This window comes from Cyanistes caeruleus, chromosome 38 (genome assembly GCF_971803275.1).
Source record: "Cyanistes caeruleus chromosome 38, bCyaCae1.hap1.1, whole genome shotgun sequence".
Taxonomy (NCBI): Eukaryota; Metazoa; Chordata; class Aves; order Passeriformes; family Paridae; genus Cyanistes; species Cyanistes caeruleus.
The window spans coordinates 599,754-622,798 of NC_141739.1; the positions used below are offsets into that span (position 1 = coordinate 599,754).

General features: G+C 51.8%; 2 protein-coding genes across 2 annotated transcripts in view; one reads left to right on the top strand and one right to left on the bottom strand.

Moving 5' to 3' along the window:
* Window positions 1-17,440, top strand: part of ZC3H4 (zinc finger CCCH-type containing 4) — a 34,941-nt gene extending 17,501 nt beyond the window's left edge. Inside the window, exons 7-14 of the mRNA XM_086872077.1 lie at window positions 408-544; window positions 2,385-2,489; window positions 4,058-4,169; window positions 6,607-6,716; window positions 9,778-10,091; window positions 11,129-11,403; window positions 14,158-14,382; window positions 16,156-17,440. Of these exons, the coding sequence (XP_086728203.1) occupies window positions 408-544; window positions 2,385-2,489; window positions 4,058-4,169; window positions 6,607-6,716; window positions 9,778-10,091; window positions 11,129-11,403; window positions 14,158-14,382; window positions 16,156-17,426 (2,549 nt within the window). The 3' untranslated portion in view covers window positions 17,427-17,440. The remainder of the gene's footprint in view (window positions 1-407; window positions 545-2,384; window positions 2,490-4,057; window positions 4,170-6,606; window positions 6,717-9,777; window positions 10,092-11,128; window positions 11,404-14,157; window positions 14,383-16,155) is intronic.
* A 356-nt stretch (window positions 17,441-17,796) lies between these two features.
* PPP1R14A (protein phosphatase 1 regulatory inhibitor subunit 14A) overlaps window positions 17,797-23,045 on the bottom strand; it is a 10,988-nt gene continuing 5,739 nt past the window's right edge. Inside the window, exon 3 of the mRNA XM_086872029.1 lies at window positions 17,797-17,829. Coding sequence (XP_086728155.1) covers window positions 17,797-17,829 — 33 coding nt within the window. The remainder of the gene's footprint in view (window positions 17,830-23,045) is intronic.

Here is a 23,045-nt window from a genome sequence, read left to right on the forward strand (position 1 = left end):
CCAATCCCCATCCCCAATCCCCATTCCCAAATCCCCAATCCCAATCCCCATTCCCAATCCCAATCCCCAATCCCAATCCCCATTCCCAATCCCAATCCCCAATCCCAATCCCCATTCCCAATCCCAATCCCCAATCCCAATCCCCATTCCCAAATCCCCATTCCCAATCCCCAATCCCAAATTCCCCAATCCCCAATCCCCATTCCCAATCCCAAATCCCCAAATTCCCAATCCCCATCCCCAAATTCCCAATCCCCATCCCCAAATTCCCAATCCCCAATCCCAAATCCCCATTCCCAAATCCCCAAATTCCCATTCCCCATTCCCAATCCCAATTCTCAATCCCCATCCCCAATCCCAATTCCCCAAATTCCCATTCCCCATTCCCGACCTCCCGCGTTTCCCAGGCCTGAGCCGCGGCCGGGGCCGGGCTCCGCGGGGCCGGGGCAGCAAAGGTCCCGGCCGGGGCCGCGGGAGAGGCCGGAGCGGGATGGGAAAAGCCGGCATCAACGACGACGACGACTTCTACGACGAGGACGTGGGGGTGAGCGGCTCCTCCCGCCCAGGATTCCCCAAAAAATCCCCAAAATTCACCAGAGAGTCCAAAAAAATCCCCAAAATTCACCAGAGATTCCCAAAAAAAATACCCAAAATTCACCAGAGAGTCCCAAAAAAATACCCAAAATTCACCCCCAAAAATCCCCAAAATTCCCCAAAATTCACCCCCAAAAATTCCCAAAATTCACCCCCAAAAAAATCCCCAAAATTCACCAGAGAGTCCCAAAAAAAATACCCAAAATTCACCAGAGAGTCCCAAAAAAATACCCAAAATTCACCCCCAAAAATTCCCCAAATTCACCAGAGATTCCCCAAAAAAATACCCAAAATTCACCAGAGAGTCCCAAAAAAATACCCAAAATTCACCCCAAATATTCCCAAAATTCACCCCCAAAAATTCCCAAAATTCACCAGAGAGTCCAAAAAAAAATCCCCAAAATTCACCCCAAATATTCCCAAAAAAATCCCCAAAATTCACCAGAGAGTCCCAAAAAAAATACCCAAAATTCACCCCCAAAAATTCCCAAAATTCACCCCCAAAAAAATCCCCAAAATTCACCAGAGATTCCCAAAATTCACCAGAGTCCCAAAAAAATCCCCAAAATTCCCCCCAAATATTCCCAAAATTCACCCCCAAAAAAATCCCCAAAATTCACCAGAGAGTCCCAAAAAAATACCCAAAATTCACCAGAGAGTCCAAAAAAAATCCCCAAAATTCACCCCCAAAAATTCCCAAAATTCACCCCCAAAAAAATCCCCAAAATTCACCAGAGAGTCCCAAAAAAAATCCCCAAAATTCACCAGAGAGTCCCAAAAAAAATCCCCAAAATTCACCCCCAAAAATTCCCCAAAGATTCCCAAAAAAATCCCCAAAATTCACCCCCAAAAATTCCCAAAATTCACCCCCAAAAATTCCCAAAATTCCCCAGAGATTCTCAAAAAAATCCCCAAAATTCACCCCCAAAAATTCGCAAAATTCACCAAAGATTCCCCAAAAAATCCTCAAAATTCACCAGAGAGTCCCAAAAAAATCCCCAAAATTCACCAGAGATTCCCAAAATTCACCAGAGTCCCAAAAAAATCCCCAAAATTCCCCCCAAATATTCCCAAAATTCACCCCCAAAAAAATCCCCAAAATTCACCCCCAAAAAAATCCCCAAAATTCACCAGAGAGTCACAAAAAAAATCCCCAAAATTCACCAGAGAGTCCCAAAAAAATCCCCAAAATTCACCCCCAAAAAAATCCCCAAAATTCACCCCCAAAAATCCCCAAAATTCACCCCCAAAAAAATCCCCAAAATTCACCAGAGAGTCCCAAAAAAAATCCCCAAAATTCACCCCCAAAAATTTCCCAAAATTCCCCAAAAATTCCCAAAATTCCCCCCCAAAAATTCCCAAAAAATTCTCAAAAAAATTGCAAAAATTCCCCCGTAAAATTCCCCAAATTCCCCAAAGATTCTCAAAAAAATTCCCAAAATTCACCCCCAAAAATTCCCAAAATCCCCCAAAAATTCCCAAAAAAATTCCCAAAATTCCCCCCCAAAATTCCCCAAAATTAAATCCCCCTTTTTCCACCCCAAATCTCCTTTCCCCCCCCAAAAAAAATTCCCAACATTTTCCTCTCCAAACACCCCAAACCCCCCTTTTTCCCCCCAAAAACCCCCGGGAATTTTCCCCTTCCAACCCCCCAAAATCCCATTTTCCCCCTCCCAAACCCCCAAATTCCCCTCTCATGCCCCCCCTCGCCCCGTCCCTTTCCCGTTTCCCGCCCTCCCCGTCCCCGATTCCGGCGGGAATTCCGGAATTTTCCGCCTCTTTCCCGGCAGGAGGGGGGCGGCTACCGGCGTGGGGACCACGACAAGCCGCACCTGCCGGCCGACAAGAAGGGCAAGGTCATCTGCAAGTACTTCGTGGAGGGCAGGTGCACCTGGGTAAGGAATTCCCGGGGGGAAAATTCCCGGAATTCCCGCCGGGAATTGCGGCCCCGCCCTGGGGGAGGGGCGGGGCACGTGGCTGCTGCTCAGTTCCCGCCTTTTTCCTCCCAATTCCCGCCTTTTTTCAACCAATTCCCGCCTTTTTTCAACCAATTCCCGCCTTTTTTCATCCAATTCCCGCCTTTTTTTACCCAAATCCTGGCTTTTTTCAACCAATTCCTGCCTTTTTTTACCCAAATCCTGGCTTTTTTTACCCAATTCCCGCCTTTTTTTACCCAATTCCCGCCTTTTTTTACCCAAATCTTGGCTTTTTTTACCCAATTCCCGCCTTTTTTCACCCAATTCCCGCCTTTTTCCAACCAATTCCCGCCTTTTTTTACCCAAATCTTGGCTTTTTTTACCCAATTCCCGCCTTTTTTTACCCAAATCCTGGCTTTTTTCAACCAATTCCTGCCTTTTTTTACCCAAATCCTGGCTTTTTTTACCCAATTCCCGCCTTTTTTTACCCAAATCTTGGCTTTTTTTACCCAATTCCCGCCTTTTTCCACCCAATTCCCGCCTTTTTTTACCCAAATCCTGGCTTTTTCCTCCCAATTCCCGCCTTTTTTTACCCAAATCCTGGCTTTTTTTACCCAAATCTTGGCTTTTTTTACCCAATTCCTGCCTTTTTCCACCCAATTCCCGCCTTTTTTTACCCAAATCCTGCCTTTTTTTACCCAATTCCCGCCTTTTTTTTACCCAAATCCTGGCTTTTTCCTCCCAATTCCCGCCTTTTTCCTCCCAATTCCCGCCTTTTTTTACCCAAATCCTGGTTTTTATACTCAATTCCTGCATTTTTTCAACCAATTCCTGCCTTTTTCACCCAATTCCCGCCTTTTTTTACCCAAATCTTGTCTGTGTCTCACCTGTCTCACGTGTCTGTCTTTCACCTGTCTCACCTGTCTCCCCTGTCTCTCACCTGTCTCTCCCCTGTCTCACCTGTGTCTACCCTGTCTCACCTGTCTGTGTCTCACCTGTGTCTCACCTGTGTCACCTGTGTCTCGCCTGTGTCTCCCCTGTCTCTCACCTGTCTCACCTGTGTGTCTCTCACCTGTCTCACCTGTCTCACCTGTGTCACCTGTCTGTGTCTCCCCTGTCTTTCACCTGTGTCACCTGTCTCACCTGTGTCACCTGTGTCTCACCTGTGTCTCACCTGTGTCTCACCTGTGTCTCACCTGTGTCTCTCCTGTCTCTCACCTGTCTCACCTGTCTCTCACCTGTCTCACCTGTCTGTCTCACCTGTCTTCCCTGTCTCTCCCCTGTGTCTCACCTGTGTCACCTGTCTCTGTCTCACCTGTCTGTGTCACACCTGTCTCACCTGTCTCTCACCTGTCTCCCCTGTCTGTCTCACCTGTCTGTCTCTCACCTGTCTCACCTGTCTGTGTCTCACCTGTCTGTGTCTCACCTGTCTGTCTCTCACCTGTCTCACCTGTCTGTCTCTCACCTGTCTCACCTGTGTCTCACCTGTCTGTCTCTCACCTGTCTCTCCTGTCTGTCTCTCACCTGTCTGTGTCTCACCTGTGCAGGGCGATCACTGTAACTTCAGTCACGACATTGAGCTGCCCAAGAAGCGCGAGCTCTGCAAGTTCTACATCACGGGTTACTGCGCCCGCGCCGACAGCTGCCCCTACATGCACGATATCCTTTTAAACCTGGCTTAAACCTGGCTTAAACCTACCTGAGCACACCTGGAACCTCCCCTAAACCCACCTGAACCCACCCGAACCCAGCCTAAACCCACCTGAACCCACCTGAAACCTCCCCTGTACTCACCTGAACCCGACAGCTGTCCCTACATGCACGATATCCTTTTAAACCCGGCTTAAACCTGGCCTAAACCTACCTGAGCACACCTGGAACCTCCCCTAAACCCACCTGAACCCAGCCTAAACCCACCTGAACCCTCCCCTGTACTCACCTGAACCCGACAGCTGTCCCTACATGCACGATATCCTTTTAAACCCGGCTTAAACCTGGCTTAAACCTACCTGAGCACACCTGAACACACCTGGAACCTCCCCTGAACCCACCTGAACCCACCTGAACCCTCCCCTGTACTCACCTGGACTCGACAGCTGTCCCTACATGCACGATATCCTTTTAAACCTGGCTTAAACCTGGCTTAAACCTACCTGAGCACACCTGAACACACCTGGAACCTCCCCTGAACCCACCCAAACCCAGCCTAAACCCACCTGAACCCACCCGAACCCAGCCTAAACCCACCTGAACCCTCCCCTGAACCCGACAGCTGTCCCTACATGCACGATATCCTTTTAAACCCGCCTTAAACCTGGCCTAAACACACCTGGACACACCTGGAACCTCCCCTAAACCCACCTGAACCCACCCAAACCCAGTCTAAACCCTCCCCTGTACTCACCTGGACTCGACAGCTGTCCCTACATGCACGATATTCTCTTAAACCTGGCTTAAACCACCCAAAACTGCCCTAAACCCACCCCAAACCATCCTAAACCTGCCCTAAACTCACCCTAAAACCATGTAAAACTGCCCTAAAACCACCCAAAACTGCCCTAAACCCACCCAAAACTGCCCTAAACCCACCCAAAACTGCCCTAAACCCACCCTGAGCTCAGCCTGGAATGGGATTTCAGGGTCCTGGATTATTCCTGGGTTATTCCTGAGTTTTTCCCAGGTTTTTCCTGGGTCATTCCCGGGGTTTTTCCCAGGTTATCCCATGTTTTTCCCGTTTTTCCTGTGTTTTTCCCCATTTTCCCGTGTTTTTCCCCATTTTTCCGGGTGTTTTTCCCAATTTTCCCTGGTTTTTCCCCATTTTTCCATGTTTCCCGGGTGTTTTTCCCCATTTTCCCGTGTTTTTCCCCGTTTTTCCGGGTGTTTTTTCCCGTTTTTCCCGTGTTTTTCCCCATTTCCCCGTGTTTTCCCCATTTTCCCGGGTGTTTTTCCCCATTTTTCCGGGTGTTTTTCCCGATTTTCCCTGGTTTTTCCCCATTTTTCCATGTTTTCCGGGTGTTTTTCCCCATTTTCCCGGGTTTTTCCCGTTTTTCCCGTGTTTTTCCCCATTTTTCCCGGGTTTTTCCCGTTTTTCCCGTGTTTTTCCCCATTTTTCTGGGTGTTTTTCCCGATTTTCCCTGTTTTTTCCCGATTTTTCTGTGTTTTCCGGGTGTTTTTCCCCGTTTTTCCCGTGTTTTTCCCGATTTTTCCGGGTTTTTCCCGTGTTTTTCCCCATTTTCCCGTGTTTTTCCCGTTTTTCCGGGTGTTTTTTCCCGTTTTTCCCGTGTTTTTCCCCGTTTTTCCCGGGTTTTTCCCATTTCTCCCGTGTTTTTCCCATTTTTCCCGTGTTTTTCCCTGTTTTTCCGGGTGTTTTTTCCCATTTTTCCCGTGTTTTTCCCCGTTTTCCCGGGTGTTTTTCCCCATTTTTCCGGGTGTTTTTCCCTGTTTTTCCCGTGTTTTTCCCCATTTTCCCGTGTTTTTCCCGTTTTTCCCGTGTTTTTCCCCATTTTTCCCGTATTTTTCCCCGTTTTCCCGGGTGTTTTTCCCCGTTTTTCCCATGTTTTTCCCCGTTTTTCTGGGTGTTTTTCCCATTTTTCCCGTGTTTTTCCCCGTTTTTCCGGGTGTTTTTCCCCGTTTTTCCCGTGTTTTTCCCCGTTTTTCCGGGTGTTTTTCCTGATTTTTCCCGATTTTTCCGGGTTTTTCCCGTGTTTTTCCCCGTTTTTCCGGGTGTTTTTCCCGTTTTTCCCGATTTTTCTGGGTTTTTCCCGTGTTTTTTCCCGTGTTTTTTCCCATTTTCCCCGTTTTCCCGGGTGTTTTTCCCGTTTTTCCCGTGTTTTTCCGTGTTTTTCCGGGTGTTTTTCCCCGTTTTTCCCGTGTTTTTCCCCATTTTCCCGTGTTTTTCCCGTTTTTCCCGTGTTTTTCCCCATTTTCCCATGTTTTTCCCGTTTTTCCCGTGTTTTTCCCCATTTTCCCCGGTGTTTTTCCCCATTTTTCCGGGTGTTTTTCCCGTTTTTCCCGTGTTTTTCCCCGTTTTTCCGGGTTTTTCCCGTTTTTCCCGTGTTTTTCCCCGTTTTTCCGGGTGTTTCCTTGACGCTCCCACGGGATTTCCCGTGCAAGCTGTTCCACACCACCGGGCTCTGCATCAACGGCGACGACTGCATGTTCTCCCACGCGCCCCTGAGCGACGAGAGCCGGCAGCTGCTCGACAAGGTGACGCACCTGGGGACACCTGGGGACACCTGGGGGCACACCTGGGACACCAAAACACACCTGGGGGCACACCTGGGGACACACCTGGGACACCAAAACACACCTGGGGACACCCAAAACACACCTGGGGACACACCTGGGGACACCTGGGGACACCTGGGGACGCACCTGGGGCACCAAAACACACCTGGGGACACCTGGGGGCATCCAAAACACACCTGGGGACACCTGGGGACAGCTGGGGACACACCTGGGACACCAAAACACACCTGGGGACACCTGGGGACAGCTGGGGACACCTGGGGACACCTGGGGACACACCTGGGACACCAAAACACACCTGGGGACACCCAAAACACACCTGGGGACACCTGGGGACACCTGGGGACACCAAAACACACCTGGGGGCACCCAAAACACACCTGGGGGCACCCAAAACACACCTGGGGACACCTGGGGACACACCTGGGACACCAAAACACACCTGGGGACACCCAAAACACACCTGGATACAGCTGGGGACACACCTGGGGACACCTGGATACACCTGGATACACCTGGGGACACACAAAACACAGCTGGGGACACCTGGGGACACCCAGAACACACCTGGGGACACCCAAAACACACCTGGGGACACTTGGGAACACCTGGGGACACCTGGGGACACCCAAAACACACCTGGGGACACCTGGGGACACCCAAAACACACCTGGGGAAACCCAAAACACGTCTAGAACCGAGTTTAGAACCCAGTCTAGAACCGAGTCTAGAACCGATCTAGAACCGAGTCTAGAACCCGATCTAGAACCGAGTCTAGAACCGAGTCTAGAACCGAGTCTAGAACCTGATCTAGAACCGAGTCTAGAACGCTCTAGAACCGAGTCTAGAACCGAGCCTGGAACGGTCTAGACCCGAGCCTAGAGCCTGGTCTAGGACCCAGTCTAGGACACACCTGGGGACACCTGGGGACACCTGGGGACACCTGGGGACACCTGGGGACATTTGGGCACAGATGAATCCCAGTTCCCCCATCCTCATCCTCCCAATCCCATTCCCCCATTCCCAATTTCTCCCAATTTTCCCCCAATTTTCCCCCAATTTTTGAGGTGAAATTCCCAATTTTTCCCCAATTTTCCCCCAATTTTTCTCCAATTTTTCCCCAATTTTTCTCAATTTTTTCCCCAATTTTTCCCCAATTTTTCCCCAATTTTCCCCCAATTTTCCCCCAATTTTCCCCCAATTTTTCTCAATTTCCCCCCAATTTTTCCCCAATTTTCCCCCAATTTTTCTCCAATTTTTCCCCAATTTTTCTCAATTTTTTCCCCAATTTTTCCCCAATTTTCCCCCAATTTTCCCCCAATTTTCCCCCAATTTTTCCCCAATTTCCCCCCAATTTCCCCCAATTTTTCCCCAATTTTTCCCCAATTTTCCCCCAATTTTTCCCAATTTTCCCCCAATTTCCCTCAATTTTTCCCCAATTTTTCCCCAATTTTTCCCCAATTTCCCCCAATTTTTCTCAATTTTCCCCCAATTTTCCCCCAATTCTCCCCAATTTTTCCCCAATTTTTCTCAATTTTTTCCCCAATTTCCCCCAATTTTTCCCCAATTTTTCCCCAATTTCCCCCAATTTTCCCCCAAATTTTTCCCCAATTTTCCCCCAATTTTCCCCCAATTCTCCCCAATTCTCCCCAATTTTTCTCAATTTTCCCCCAATTTTTCCCCAATTTTCCCCCAAATTTTTCCCCAATTTTTCCCCAATTTCCCCCAATTTTCCCCCAAATTTTTCCCCAATTTTTCCCCAATTTTCCCCCAATTCTCCCCAATTCTCCCCAATTTTTCTCCAATTTTCCCCCAATTTTTCTCAATTTTCCCCCAATTTTTCCCCAATTTTTCCCCAATTTTCCCCCATTTTTTCCCCAATTTTTCCCCAATTTTCTCCCAATTTTCCCCCAATTTTTCCCCAATTTCCCCCAATTTTCCCCCAAATTTTCCCCAATTTTTCCCCAATTTTTCCCCAATTTTTCTCAATTTTTCCCCAATTTTCCCCAATTTTTCCCCAATTTCCCCCAATTTTCCCCCAATTTTCTCCCAATTTTCCCCCAATTTTCCCCCAATTTTCCCCCAATTTTTCCCCAATTTTTTCCCAAATTTTTCCCAATTTTTTCCCCGTTTTTCCCATTTCCCCTGGATTTCACCCCAATTTCCCGTTCTTTCCCCCCGTTTTTCCCGTTTTCCCTGGATTTCACCCCGTTTCCCCGTTCTTTCCCCCCGTTTTTCCCGTTTTCCCGTGATTTCACCCCAATTTCCCGTGATTTCCCCCCGTTTTTCCCAATTCCCCTGGATTTCACCCCAATTTCCCGTGCTTTCCCCCCGTTTTCCCGGGGTTTCTCCCCAATTCCCCGTGGTTTCCCCCCGTTTTCCCGTGCTTTCCCCCCGTTTTTCCCGTTTCCCCGTGATTTCCCCCCGTTTTCCCGTTTCCCCGTGCTTTCCCCCCGTTTTCCCGTGCTTTCCCCCCGTTTTTCCCAATTCCCCGTGGTTTCCCCCCGTTTTTCCCGTTTCCCCGTGATTTCACCCCAATTCCCCGTGCTTTCCCCCCGTTTTCCCCGTTCTTTCCCCCCGTTTTCCCGTTCTTTCCCCCCGTTTCCCCGTTCTTTCCCCCCGTTTTTCCCGTTTCCCCGTGATTTCACCCCAATTCCCCATTCTTTCCCCCCGTTTTTCCCAATTCCCCGTGATTTCACCCCGTTTTCCCCGTGGTTTCACCCCAATTTCCCGTTCTTTCCCCCCGTTTTTCCCGTTTCCCCTGGATTTCACCTCGTTTTCCCCGTTCTTTCCCCCCGTTTTTCCCAATTTCCCGGGATTTCACCCCGTTTCCCCGTTCTTTCCCCCCGTTTTTCCCGTTTTCCCGTTCTTTCCCCCCGTTTTTCCCATTTCCCCTGGATTTCACCCCAATTTCCCGTTCTTTCCCCCCGTTTTCCCGTGGTTTCCCCCCGTTTTTCCCGTTTCCCCCGTTTTCCCGTGATTTCACCCCGTTCTTTCCCCCCGTTCTTTCCCCCCGCAGCTGCTGCAGGAGGACGCGGAGGCCGGGGCGGAGGACGAGAAGGAGCTGCAGGAGCTGAAGAAGCAGGGCATCGACCCCCTCCCCAAACCCCCCCCGGGCGTGGGGCTCCTCCCCACCCCCCCCCGGCCCCCCTCCCCCCCCCCGGGCCGCCCCCTGCCCCTCCCCCCGCCCCCCGGGCCGCCCCCGCCCCCCCTGCCCCTCCCCCCGCCCCTCGAGCCCCCCGAGCCCCCCCACGACCCCTTCAAGAAGATTCCGTCGCTCTTCGAGATCGTGGTGAGGCCCACGGGGCAGCTGGCCGAGAAACTGGGGGTCAGGTGAGCACACCTGGGCACACCTGGGCACACCTGGGGATACCTGGGCACACCTGGGGACACCTGGGGACACCTGGGGACAGCAAAACACACCTGGGGATACACCTGGATACACCTGGGGACACCTGGGGACACCTGGGGACACCTGGGGACAGCAAAACACACCTGGGGATACACCTGGATACACCTGGGGACACCTGGGGAGAGCAAAACACACCTGGGGACACCTGGGCACACCTGGGGACACCTGGGGACACCTGGGGGTGTCATCAGACCCACGGGGCAGCTGGCCGAGAAACTGGGGGTCAGGTGAGCACACCTGGGCACACCTGGGGACAGCAAAACACACCTGGGGGGCACCAAAATACACCTGGGGATACCTGGGGACAGCAAAACACACCTGGGGATACCTGGGCACACCTGGGGACAGCTGGGGATACACCTGGGGATACACCTGGGCACACCTGGGGACACCTGGGGACACCTGGGGGTGTCATCAGACCCACGGGGCAGCTGGCCGAGAAACTGGGGGTCAGGTGAGCACACCTGGGCACACCTGGGGACAGCAAAACACACCTGGGGATACACCTGGGGACACCTGGGGGCACCTGGGGACATCAAAACACACCTGGGGATACCTGGGAATATCAAAACACACCTGGGGACACCTGGGGATACCTGGGCACACCTGGGGGCACCTGGGCACACCTGGGGACACCTGGGGGGACAGGGAAATGCACCTGCGGACACCTGGGGACATCAAAACACACCTGGGGACACCTGGGGATACACCTGGGCACACCTGGGGACACCTGGGGATACACCTGGGGGGCACCAAAATACACCTGGGGACACCTGGGGATGCACCTGGAGACACCTGGGCACACCTGGGGACACCTGGGGACACCTGGGGGGACAGGGAAATGCACCTGGGCACCCAAATTCCCCCAACCCCAATTCCCGAATTCCCCCAATCCCAATTCCCCAATTCCCGGATTTTTTCCCCAATTCCCGAATTTTCCCCCGTTCCTTTCCCGCAGGCCCCCGGGGCCGCCCCCCCCGCGTTTCCCGGCTGCGGGGGGTCCCCCCGGGCCCCTCCCCCCGGAGCTGGAGGCGGGGATGGGCCCCCCCGGGCCCCCCCTGCTGCCCCTGGAGGAGCCGCCCCTCCCCCCCGCGGGAATGCTGCCCCTCCCCCCGGGATCCTCGGGATCCTCGCCGGGATCCGCCGGGGCCCCCCCGCCCCCGCCCGGATTCTACGAGGGCTTCTACCCCCAGGAGGGGCTGGAGATGGAGCCCGGAGCCCTGGGGGAGACGGGTGAGACACCCCCAAAATTATATATATATATATATATACCCTGAAATCCTGGGAGGGAACCCCAAAAATGTACCCCGAAATCCTGGGAGGGAACCCAAAAATGTACCCCAAAATATCCCGAAATCCTGGGAGAGAGAGACCCCGAAATCCTGGGAGGGAACCCAAAAATGTACCCCAAAATCCTGGGAGGGAACCCAAAAAAATCCTGAAATTCTGGGGGAGAGAGACCCCGAAATCCTGGGAGGGAACCCCCAAAAAAATCCCGAAATCCTGGGAGGGAACCCAAAAATATACCCCGAAATATCCCGAAATCCTGGGAGAGAGAGACCCCGAAATCCTGGGAGGGAACCCAAAAATGTACCCCAAAATCCTGGGAGGGAACCCAAAAAAATCCTGAAATTCTGGGGGAGAGAGACCCCGAAATCCTGGGAGGGAACCCCCAAAAATATATCCCGAAATCCTGGGAGGGAACCCCAAAATGTACCCCAAAATCCTGGGAGAGACCCTGAAAAAATATCCTGAAATCCTGGGAGGGAACCCAAAAAATATATCCCGAAATCCTGGGAGGGAACCCAAAAATGTACCCCAAAATATCCCGAAATCCTGGGAGGGAACCCCAAAAATGTACCCCAAAATCCTGGGAGAGACGCCGAAAAAATCCTGAAATCCTGGGAGAGAGAGACCCCGAAATCCTGGGAGGGAACCCAAAAATGTACCCCAAAATATCCCGAAATCCTGGGAGGGAACTCAAAATGTACCCCGAAATCCTGGGAGGGAACCCCAAAAATGTACCCCAAAATATCCCGAAATCCTGGGAGGGAACCCAAAAATGTACCCCAAAATATCCCCAAATCCTGGGAGAGAGAGACCCCGAAATCCTGGGAGGGAACCCCAAAAAAATCCCAAAATCCTGGGAGGGAACCCGAAAATCCTGGGGAATCCAGGGGGGAGACGGGTGAGGCACCCCAAAAATTATATATACCCTGAAATCCTGGGAGGGAACCCCAAAAATGTACCCCAAAATATCCCGAAATCCTGGGAGGGAACCCAAAAATGTACCCCAAAATATCCCGAAATCCTGGGAGGGAACCCAAAAATGTACCCCAAAATATCCCCAAATCCTGGGAGGGAACCCCAAAAAAATCCCAAAATCCTGGGAGGGAGAGACCCCAAAATATCCCGAAATCCTGGGAGAGACCCCCAAAATATCCCAAAATCCTGGGAGGGAGGGAACCCCAAAATCCTGGGAGGGAGGGAACCCCAAAAATATCTTGAAATCCTGGGAGAGACCCCAAAAATCCTGGGAAAATGGGATGGGAGAGCCCCAAAATCCCAGGAAATCGGGGCGGGAACCCCAAAATCCCAGGAAATCAGGGGAGGGAGCCCCAAAATCCCAGGAAATCGGGGGAGGGAGCCCCAAAACCCCAGGAAATCGGGGTGGGAACCCCAAAACCCCAGGAAATCAGGGAGGGAGCCCCAAAATCCCAGGAAATTGGGGTGGGAACCCCAAAATCCCAGGAAATCAGGGGAGGGGAACCCCAAAACCCCAGGAAATCAGGGGAGGGGAGCCCCAAAACCCCAGGAAATCGGGGTGGGGAACCCCAAAACCCCAGGAAATCGGGGGAGGGGAACCCCAAAACCCCAGGAAATGGAGGTGGGAACCCCAAAATCCCAGGAAATCGGGGTGGGAACCCCAAAACCCCAGGAAATCGGGGTTGTCACCCCAAAATCCCAGGAAATCAGGGGAGGGGAGCCCCAAAATCCCAGGAAATCTGGGCTGTCACCCCAAAATCCCAGGAAATTGGGGTGGGAGCCCCAAAATCCCAGGAAATCAGGGGAGGGGAGCCCCAAAATCCCAGGAAATCGGGGTGGGAGCCCCAAAATCCCAGGAAATCAGGGGAGGGGAGCCCCAAAATCCCAGGAAATTTGGGGCTGTCACCCCAAAACCCCAGGAAATCGGGATGGTTCACCCCAAAATCCCAGGAAATCGGGGTGGGAGCCCCAAAACCCCAGGAAATGGAGGTGGGAACCCCAAAACCCCAGGAAATCGGGGTGGTTCACCCCAAAATCCCAGGAAATCAGGGTGGGAGCCCCAAAACCCCAGGAAATGGAGGTGGGAACCCCAAAACCCCAGGAAATCGGGGTGTTTCACCCCAAAACCCCAGGAAATGGAGGTGGGAACCCCAAAATCCCAGGAAATCGGGGTGGGAACCCCAAAACCCCAGGAAATCGGGGTTGTCACCCCAAAACCCCAGGAAATTGGGGTGTTTCACCCCAAAATCCCAGGAAATCAGGGTGGGAACCCCAAAATCCCAGGAAATCAGGGGAGGGGAGCCCCAAAATCCCAGGAAATTGGGGTGGGAGCCCCAAAATCCCAGGAAATCAGGGGAGGGGAGCCCCAAAATCCCAGGAAATCGGGGTGGGAACCCCAAAATCCCGGGAAATCAGGGAGGGAGCCCCAAAATCCCAGGAAATCGGGGTTGTCACCCCAAAATCCCAGGAAATTTGGGGCTGTCACCCCAAAACCCCAGGAAATTGGGGGAGGGGAGCCCCAAAATCCCAGGAAATCGGGGTGGGAACCCCAAAACCCCAGGAAATCAGGGTGGGAACCCCAAAACCCCAGGAAATCGGGGTGTTTCACCCCAAAACCCCAGGAAATGGAAGTGGTTCCCCCCAATTCCCCCTCCCCACCCCACAATCCCCATTTCTCTCCCCCCTGACCCCCCAATTCCCATTTTTTCCCCCCAAACCCAGAGGATTACGGCTCCTACGAGGACGGGGAGCGATCCGGGGGGGATCCCCTGTTCCCGGAGGATCCCGAGGGCGCGGCGGGGATGGCGGCCATGGCCGGGATCCCGGAATTCCTGCCCTCGGCGCAGCGGGCGCTGTTCCTGCGCATCCGGCACAAGCAGCGGGCGCAGGACGAGCGCGGCCGGAGAGCGGCCGAGGGCGGCCGGAGCGACAGGGAGCACGAGGAGGGTGAGCGGGGAGGGGAAAGGGGTGCTGGGCCCGGGTCTGGGCCTGATCCCGATCCTAATCCTGGTCCTGATCCCAATCCTGATCCTGATCCTGGTCCCAATCCTGGGCCCGGGTCTGGGCCTGATCCCGATCCTAATCCTGATCCTGATCCCAATCCTGGTCCTGATCCCAATCCTGGGCCTGGTCCTGATCCCAATCCTGGGTCTGATCCTGATCCTGATCCTGATCCCAATCCTGGGCCTGGTCCTGATCCCAATCCTGGGTCTGATCCTGATCCTAATCCTGATCCCAATCCTGGGCCCGGTTCTGGTCCTGATCCTGGTCAGGGGTGCTGGGCCCAGGCCTGGGCCTGATCCCGATCCAAATCCTGGTCCTGATCCCGATCCTGGGTCTGATCCTGATCCTGATCCTGATCCCAATCCTGGGCCTGGTCCCAATCCTGGGTCTGATCCCGATCCTAATCCTGATCCCAATCCTGGGCCTGGTTCTGGTCCTGGTCAGGGGTGCTGGGCCCGGGTCTGGGCCTGATCCCGATCCAAATCCTGATCCCAATCCTGGGCCTGGTCCTGATCCCGATCCAAATCCTGGTCCTGATCCCAATCCTGGGTCTGATCCTGATCCTGATCCTGATCCCAATCCTGGTCCTGATCCCAATCCTGGGCCTGGTCCTGATCCCGATCCAAATCCTGGTCCCAATCCTGGGTCTGATCCTGATCCCAATCCTGGGCCCGGTTCTGGTCCTGATCCTGGTCAGGGGTGCTGGGCCCGGTTCTGGGCCTGATCCCGATCCAAATCCTGATCCCAATCCTGGGTCTGATCCTGATCCCAATCCTGGGCCCGGTTCTGGTCCTGATCCCGATCCTAATCCTGATCCCAATCCTGGGTCTGATCTTGATCCCAATCCTGGGCCCGGTTCTGGTCCCGATCCTGGTCCTGATCCCAATCCTGGGCCCGGTTCTGGTCCTGGTCCTGATCCCAATCCTGGGCCCGGTTCTGGTCCTGGTCCTGATCCCAATCCTGGGCCCGGTTCTGGTCCCAATCCTGGTCCTGATCCCAATCCTGGGCCCAGTTCTGGTCCTGATCCCGATCCAGATCCTGGTCCTGATCCCAATCCTGGTCCTGATCCTGATTCCAATCCTGGGTCTGGTTCTGGTCCTGGTCCTGGTCCTGGTTCTGTTCCCAATCCTGATTCCAGTCCTGGTTCTGGTCCTAATCCTGGTTCTGGTCCTAATCCTGATCCCAATCCTGGTTCTGGTTCTGGTTCTGGTTCCGATCCTGATCCCGATCCTGGTCGTAATCCCAGTCCTGGTTCCGGTCCCGGTCCTGATCCCAATCCCAGTCCTGATCTTGGTTCTGGTTCCGGTTCCGATCCTGATCCCAATCCTGGTCCTGGTCCTGGTTCTGGTTCTGGTTCTGATCCTGATCCCGATCCTGGTTCTGGTCCTGGTTCTGGTTCTGGTTCCGATCCTGATCCCGATCCTGGTCCTGGTTCTGATCCTGGTCCTGGTCCTGGTCCTGGTCTTGATCCCAATCCTGGTCCTGATCTTGGTCCTGGTTCTGGTTCCGATCCTGATCCCAATCCTGGTCGTGATCCCAGTCCTGGTTCCCGTCCCGGTCCTGATCCCAAGGATTTCCGGGGAATTTCCGGAATAAAAATCCCAATTTTGTTTTACCACGACCCCCCCCCCATTCCCATCTCCCCCAAACCCCCCAAAACTTCCCCAATTTCCCCATTTTTCCCCCCATTTTTCCCCCCCCCCCCCGTTTCCCCAGGCGACCCCGGCAATTGGTACTCGAGCGACGAAGACGACGGCGGCAGCAGCGTCACCTCCATCCTCAAATCCCTGCGCCAGCAGAGCTGCGGCCGAGCCCCCAACCCCTCCGGGGACCCCCCCAGCGACCCCCGGCTCCAGAGACCCCCCCGCCCCTCCGACCCCCGGCTCCGCGACCCCCGGCTGGCCCGGAATTCCGAGCCTCCCCCCGCGGATCATCCCTCGGATCCTCGGCTGGCTCGGCACGGCGGCGGCGCCGCCCAGAAAGCGGCGGAGGATGAGGAGGGGGAGCGGATCCTGCGGGATAAAGCCCTGAGCATCCCCCTGGACGCCGTTCCCGGCTATTCCCAGCGGGATCCGCGCTCCCAGCTCCAGCGCTTCTCCCACATCCGCAAGGACGTGGTGCTGCTCCGGCCTCCCTTCGCTCGCTCCGTGCTCTGGAGCCCCGAGGATCTCATCCCGCTCCCCCTCCCCAAGCAGGATCCCCTTCTTCTTCTTCCTCCTCCTCCTCCTCTTCCTCCTCCTCCCGCCGACCCTCGGGTCGCCCGGCCGCCCTCGGACCCTCGGACGCCTCGTCCGGCTTCATCCGAATCCTCATCCTCCTCATCATCCTCATCATCATCCTCATCATCATCCTCGGCTCTCCCCGACTTCGAGCTCCTCTCCCGCATCCTCAAAAGCGTCGCGTCCTCCTCGCCCGGCGACAAACCCAGCGACCCCCGGGTGCGGAAGGCCCCCAGCGACCCCCGGCTGCAGAAAGCTCCGGAGAGCGGCGATTCCCGGCCGCAGAAAGTTCCGGAAGATTCCCAAAGCTCGGAGCCCGAGCCCGGCCCGGCCATCGCCCCCTACGACCCTCGGCTGAGCTGGGGGGGCTGCGGCCAGAGCAGCGTCCTGAGCGCCATCAGCCTCTACGACCCCCGGACTTGCGGCTCGTCCAAAGAACCCCAAAACGAGGGGAATTCATCCCAAAAATGCGGCGGGGAAGGGGGGAAGAGGTGCCCCAAGGATCCGCCCTTCGTGCGGCGCTCGGCGTTGGAGCAGGCGGAGGAGAGAGCGGAGAGCTCGGACAGGTACAACAGCTACAACCGGCCACGAGGAGCCAAAATCGGGGAGGGGGTTTTTGGGGGGTCCCCCTCGGGGGTCTCCTCGGGGGTCTCCCACAACCCACCCCCCGTGTTTGGGGTGAGCCCCGGGAGGGAGGAGGACGGGGATAAATCGCTCAAGGACGTGTTCAAAGGCTTCGACCCCACGGCGTCGCCGTTTTGTCAGTGAGGAGGGGGATTTTTGGGGGGTGGGGAGGGGGAGGGGGGGGTTTGGGGTGGGGGGAGGGGGGTTGGGGTGGGGGAGGGGTGGGGTTAAAATTTGGGTTAAATTTGGGTCGGAATTGGGTCAGGATTGGGTTAAAATGGGGTCGGAATTGGGTTAAAATTGGATTAAATTTGGGTTAAAATTGGGTTAAAATTGGGTTAAATTTGGGTCGGAATTGGGTCAGGATTGGGTTAAAATGGGGTCGGAATTGGGTTAAAATTGGGTTAAATTTGGGTTAAAATGGGGTCGGAATTGGGTTAAAATTGGGTTAAATTTGGGTTAAAATGGGGTCGGAATTGGGTTAAAATTGGATTAAATTTGGGCTTAAATTGGGTCAGTATTGGGTTAAAATGGGATTAAAGTTGGGCTTAAATTGGGTCAGAATTGGGTTAAAATTGGATTAAAGTTGGGCTTAAATTGGGTCAGAATTGGGTTAAAATTGGATTAAAGTTGGGTTTAAATTGGGTAGAAATTGGGTCAGAATTGGGTTAAAATTGGATTAAATTTGGGTTTAAATTGGATTAAAATTGGGTTAAATTTGGGTTGGAATTGGGTCAAAATTGGGTTAAAATTGGATTAAAGTTGGGTTTAAATTGGGTCAGAATTGGGTCAGAATTGGGTTAAAATGGGGTCGGAATTGGGTTAAAATGGGATTAAAGTTGGGTTTAAATTGGGTTAAAATTGGGTCAGAATTGGGTTAAAATGGGGTTAAAATTGGGTCAGAATTGGGTTAAAATGGGATTAAAGTTGGGTTAAAATTGGGTCAGAATTGGGTCAGAATTGGGTTGAATTTGGGTTAAAATTGGGTTAAAATTGGGTTGGAATTGGGTTGAAATTGGGTTGAAATTGGGCTAAAATTGGATTAAAGTGGGGTTGGAATTGGGTTAAAATTGGGTTAAAATTGGGTTAAAATTGGGTTTGAAATTGGGTTAAATTGGGTTAAAATTGGGTTAAATTGGGTTAAAATTGGGTTAAATTGGGTTAAATTGGGTTAAATTGGGTTAAATTGGGTTAAAATTGGGTTAAATTGGGTTAAAATTGGGTTAAATTGGGTTAAATTGGGTTAAATTGGGTTAAAATTGGGTTAAATTGGGTTAAAATTGGGTTAAATTGGGTTAAATTGGGTTAAATTGGGTTAAAACGTGTTCTGGGTTGGGTTTGGGTGAAATGTGGGGTGGGGGGAATGAAATCAACCCAAAATTCACTCAAAATCCACCCAAATTCATCCAAATTCACCCAAAATTTGATCTGGGTTGTTCAAATCTGCCCAGAATTCACCCAAAACTCCCCAAATCCAACCCCAAAACCCCAAAATCTGACCCAAAAATACCCAAAAATCCCCAAATTTGATCCCAAAAATCCCCAATCCGACCCCAAAAATCCCCAAAATCCCAAATTTGACCCCAAAAAATCTCCAAAACCCCCAAATCTGACCCTAAAATCCCAAATTTCACCCCAAAAATCCCAAATTCGACCCCAAAAATCCCAAATTTGGTCCCAAAAATCCCAAATCCGACCCCAAAAATCCCAAATTTGACCCCAAAAAATCCCCAAAACCCCCAAATCTGACCCTAAAATCCCCCAAAAACCCAAATTTGAGCCCAAAAATCCCAAATTTGAGCCCAAAAATCCCAAATCCGACCCCAAAAATCCCAAATTTGACCCCAAAGAATTCCCAATAAAATCCCCAAAAATCCCTGGAATTTTCCGGATCCTCGGGATGGATTTTGGGGAAAATTTTGGGGAAAATTTTGTTCTTTTTTGTGTCTTTTTTCCCATAAAAATTGTAAATAAATCCCGAATTCTCCCCAAATTCCCGAGGATTTTTCCCCCCTGTGGCGATTTGGGATCGAAATTCCCGTTTTTCCCCCCAAAAAAATCCCAATTTTAGGGAAAAAAAATGAAATTTGGAGGTTTTTGAGCAGCGAAAAACCCCAAAATTTGGGTTTTTTACCCCAAAATTCTGTTTTTTCTGATGGATTAAATCAGATTTTTGGGGGGATTTGAGGTTCTCGCTCCAATTTTTCTGTGGGAAACGGGAGGAAAAGGGTTAAAAAATGGGAAAAAAGGGAAATAATGGATAAAAAAGGGGAAAAAAAGGGGAAAAAATTAAAAATGTGCAAAAAAAATCATAAAAATGGGGGGAAAAAAGTGAAATTACGTCCAAAATTCCATCCAGAATTCCCTAAAAAATATTTTAAAAAATCAAGAATCTGTAAAAAAAATGGGGAAATAATTAAAATTCTTAAAATCATGGGAGAAAATCAGAATAATTTACCTAAAAATTGATAAAAATCGTGGGGAAAACGCCCAAAATTCCATTTAAAATCCAGGGAAAAATTAAAAATATCCCAAAATGATCTTAAAAATAAAAAATAAAGGAGATAAAATGAAAATAAATTGAAATAAAAATTAAAAAGCGTCAAAAATCGGGGGAGAAAAAGGTAAAGAATTAATTAAAGTTAATTAAAAATGGTTTGAAGTTGATTAGAATAATGAAATAAAAATTAAAACGGGGGAAAAAAAATGAAAAATTTGGGTGAAAAATTCACGAAATCGTGAAAGGAATCGTCCAAAAATTCCTAAAAATCCATGGGGAAAATGAAGAAATCCAAGGAAAAAAATTGGGATTTTCCCACCCAAAAATTGGGATTTTTCCACTCAAAAATTGGGATTTTCCCGCTCAAAAATTGGGATTTTTCCTGCTTAATAATCAGGATTTTCCCACCCGAAAATTGGGATTTTTCTACCTAAAAATCAGGATTTTCCCGCCCCAAAATCGGAATTTTCCCACCCAAAATTAGGAATTTTCCCCCCAAAAAATGGGAATTTTCCCCCCCAAAATTGGGAATTTTCCCACCTCAAAATCGGAATTTTCCCACCCCAAAATCAGGACTTTCCCCCCCAAAAATTGGGATTTTCCCACCCCAAAATCGGGATTTTCCCCCCCAAAAATTGGAATTTTCCCCTCCAAAAATCGGAATTTTCCCACCCCAAAATCGGAATTTTCTCACCCAAAAAATCGGAATTTTCCCCCCCAAAATCGGGATTTTCCCACCCCAAAATGGGGATTTTCCCACCCCAAAATCGGGATTTTCTCACCCAAAAATCGGAATTTTCCCACCCAAAAATTGGGAATTTTCCCGCCCCAAAATCAGGATTTTCCTGCTCAAAAATCGGGATTTTCCCACCCCAAAATCGAAATTTTCCCCCCAAAAATTGGGATTTTTCTACCTAAAAATCAGGATTTTCCCGCTCAAAAATCGGAATTTTCCCCCCAAAAATTGGGAATTTTCCCACCCCAAAATCGGGATTTTCCCCCCCAAAAAATGGGATTTTCCCGCCCCAAAATCAGGATTTTCCTGCTCAAAAATCGGGATTTTCTCACCCAAAATTGGGAATTTTCCCCCCAAAAAATCGGAATTTTCCCACCCCAAAATCGGGATTTTCCCACCCCAAAATTGGGAATTTTCCCACCTAAAAATCGGGATTTTCCCCCAAAAAAATCAGGATTTTCCTGCTCAAAAATTGGGAATTTTCCCACCCAAAATCGGGATTTTCCCACCCAAAATCGGGATTTTCCTGCTCAAAAATCGGAAGTTTCCCACCCCAAAATCGGGATTTTCCCACCCGAAAATTGGGATTTTTCCACCCAAAAATTGGGATTTTTCTACCTAAAAATCAGGATTTTCCCGCTCAAAAATCAAGATTTTTCCCACCTAAAAATCGTGATTTTTCCACTCAAAAATGGGGATTTTCCCATCCAAAAATTGGGATTTTTCCACCCAAAATTGGGAATTTTCCCCCCCAAAAAATCAGGATTTTCCCGCCCCAAAATTGGAATTTTCCCATCCCAAAAATGGGGAATTTTCCCCCCCAAAATTGGGAATTTTCCCACCCCAAAATCGGAATTTTCCCCCCAAAAATTGGGAATTTTCCCACCCCAAAATCGGGATTTTCCCACCCAAACCCGCCGAGGTTTTTTTTTGTTTTTTTTAATTCTTTATTCCCAGTTTTTTTTTTTCCCGGGAATTTTGGGATGGGGGAAGGAAAAAAACCAAAATCCGGGAATTTTTTTGTTGTTTGATAAAAAAAAAAAAGAATTTCTCGGGATCGGGAATTTTTTATTTTTTGGGTTTTTTTTGGTTTTTTTCGGGAATTTTTTGGGCCCCTCGGGGGCCCCCGGGGGGGGAGGGGAGGGGCTGATGTAATAAATATGTAAATATATGCAAATGAAGCGGGCTGACGCTCGAATTTGGGGGGTCCTGGGGGGATTTTGGGGGGAATTTTGGGGGTCCTGGGGGGATTTTGGGGGGTCTCAGATGAATTTTGGGGGGTCCTGGGGGGATTTTGGGGGTCCTAAAGGGAATTTGGGGGGAATTTGGGGGGTCCTGGCGGGATTTTGGGGGGGTCTCAGATGAATTTTGAGGGGTCCCAGAGGGAATTTTGGGGGTCTCAGATGAATTTTGGGGGGTCCCAGAGGGGATTTTGAGGGTCTCAGATGAATTTTGGGGGTCCTGGGGGGATTTTGGGGGGTCTCAGATGAGTTTTGGGGGTCCCAGGTGGATTTTGGGGGTCTCAGATGAAGTTTGGGGGGTCCCAGAGGGGATTTTGGGGGGTCCCGGGGGGATTTTGGGGGTCCTGGGGGGATTTTGGGGGTCCCAGATGAAGTTTGGGGGTCCCAGGTGGATTTTGGGGGGTCTCAGATGAATTTTGGGGGGTCCCAGAGGGGATTTTGGGGGTCCTGGGGGGATTTTGGGGGTCCCAGAGGGGATTTTGGGGGTCCCAGGTGGATTTTGGGGGGTCTCAGATGAAGTTTGGGGGGTCCCAGAGGGGATTTTGGGGGTCCTGGGGGGATTTTGGGGGTCCCAGAGGGGATTTTGGGGGTCCCAGGTGGATTTGGGGGGAATTTGGGGGGTCCCGGGGGGATTTTGGGGGTCTCAGATGAATTTTGGGGGGTCCCAGGGGGATTTTGGGGGAATTTTGGGGGTCTCAGATGAATTTTGAGGGGTCTCAGATGAATTTTGAGGGGTCCTGGGTGGATTTTTGGGGGTCCCAGGGGAATTTTGGGGGTCCCGAGGGAGTTCGGGGGAGGGGTCAGGGTGGGGGAGGGGTCAGGGGTCAGGGTGGGGGAGGGGTCGGGATGGGGGAGGGGTCAGGGTGGGGGGAGGGGCCAGGGGTCAGGGTGGGGGAGGGGTCAGGGAGGGGTCAGGGGTCAGGGTGGGGGAGGGGTCAGGGTGGGGGGAGGGGTCAGGGTGGGGGGAGGGGCCAGGGGTCAGGGTGGGGGAGGGGTGGGGGAGGGGTCGGGATGGGAGGAGGGGTCAGGGGTCAGGGTGGGGGAGGGGTCAGGATGAGGGGAGGGGTCAGGGGTCAGGGTGGGGGAGGGGTCAGGATGGGGGGAGGGGTCAGGGGTCAGGGTGGGGTCAGGGGTCAGGGTGGGGGAGGGGTCAGGGGTCAGGGTGGGGGAGGGGTCAGGATGGGGGGAGGGGTCAGGGGTCAGGGTGGGGTCAGGGGTCAGGGTGGGGGGAGGGGTCAGGATGAGGGGAGGGGTCAGGGGTCAGGGTGGGGGGAGGGGTCAGGGTG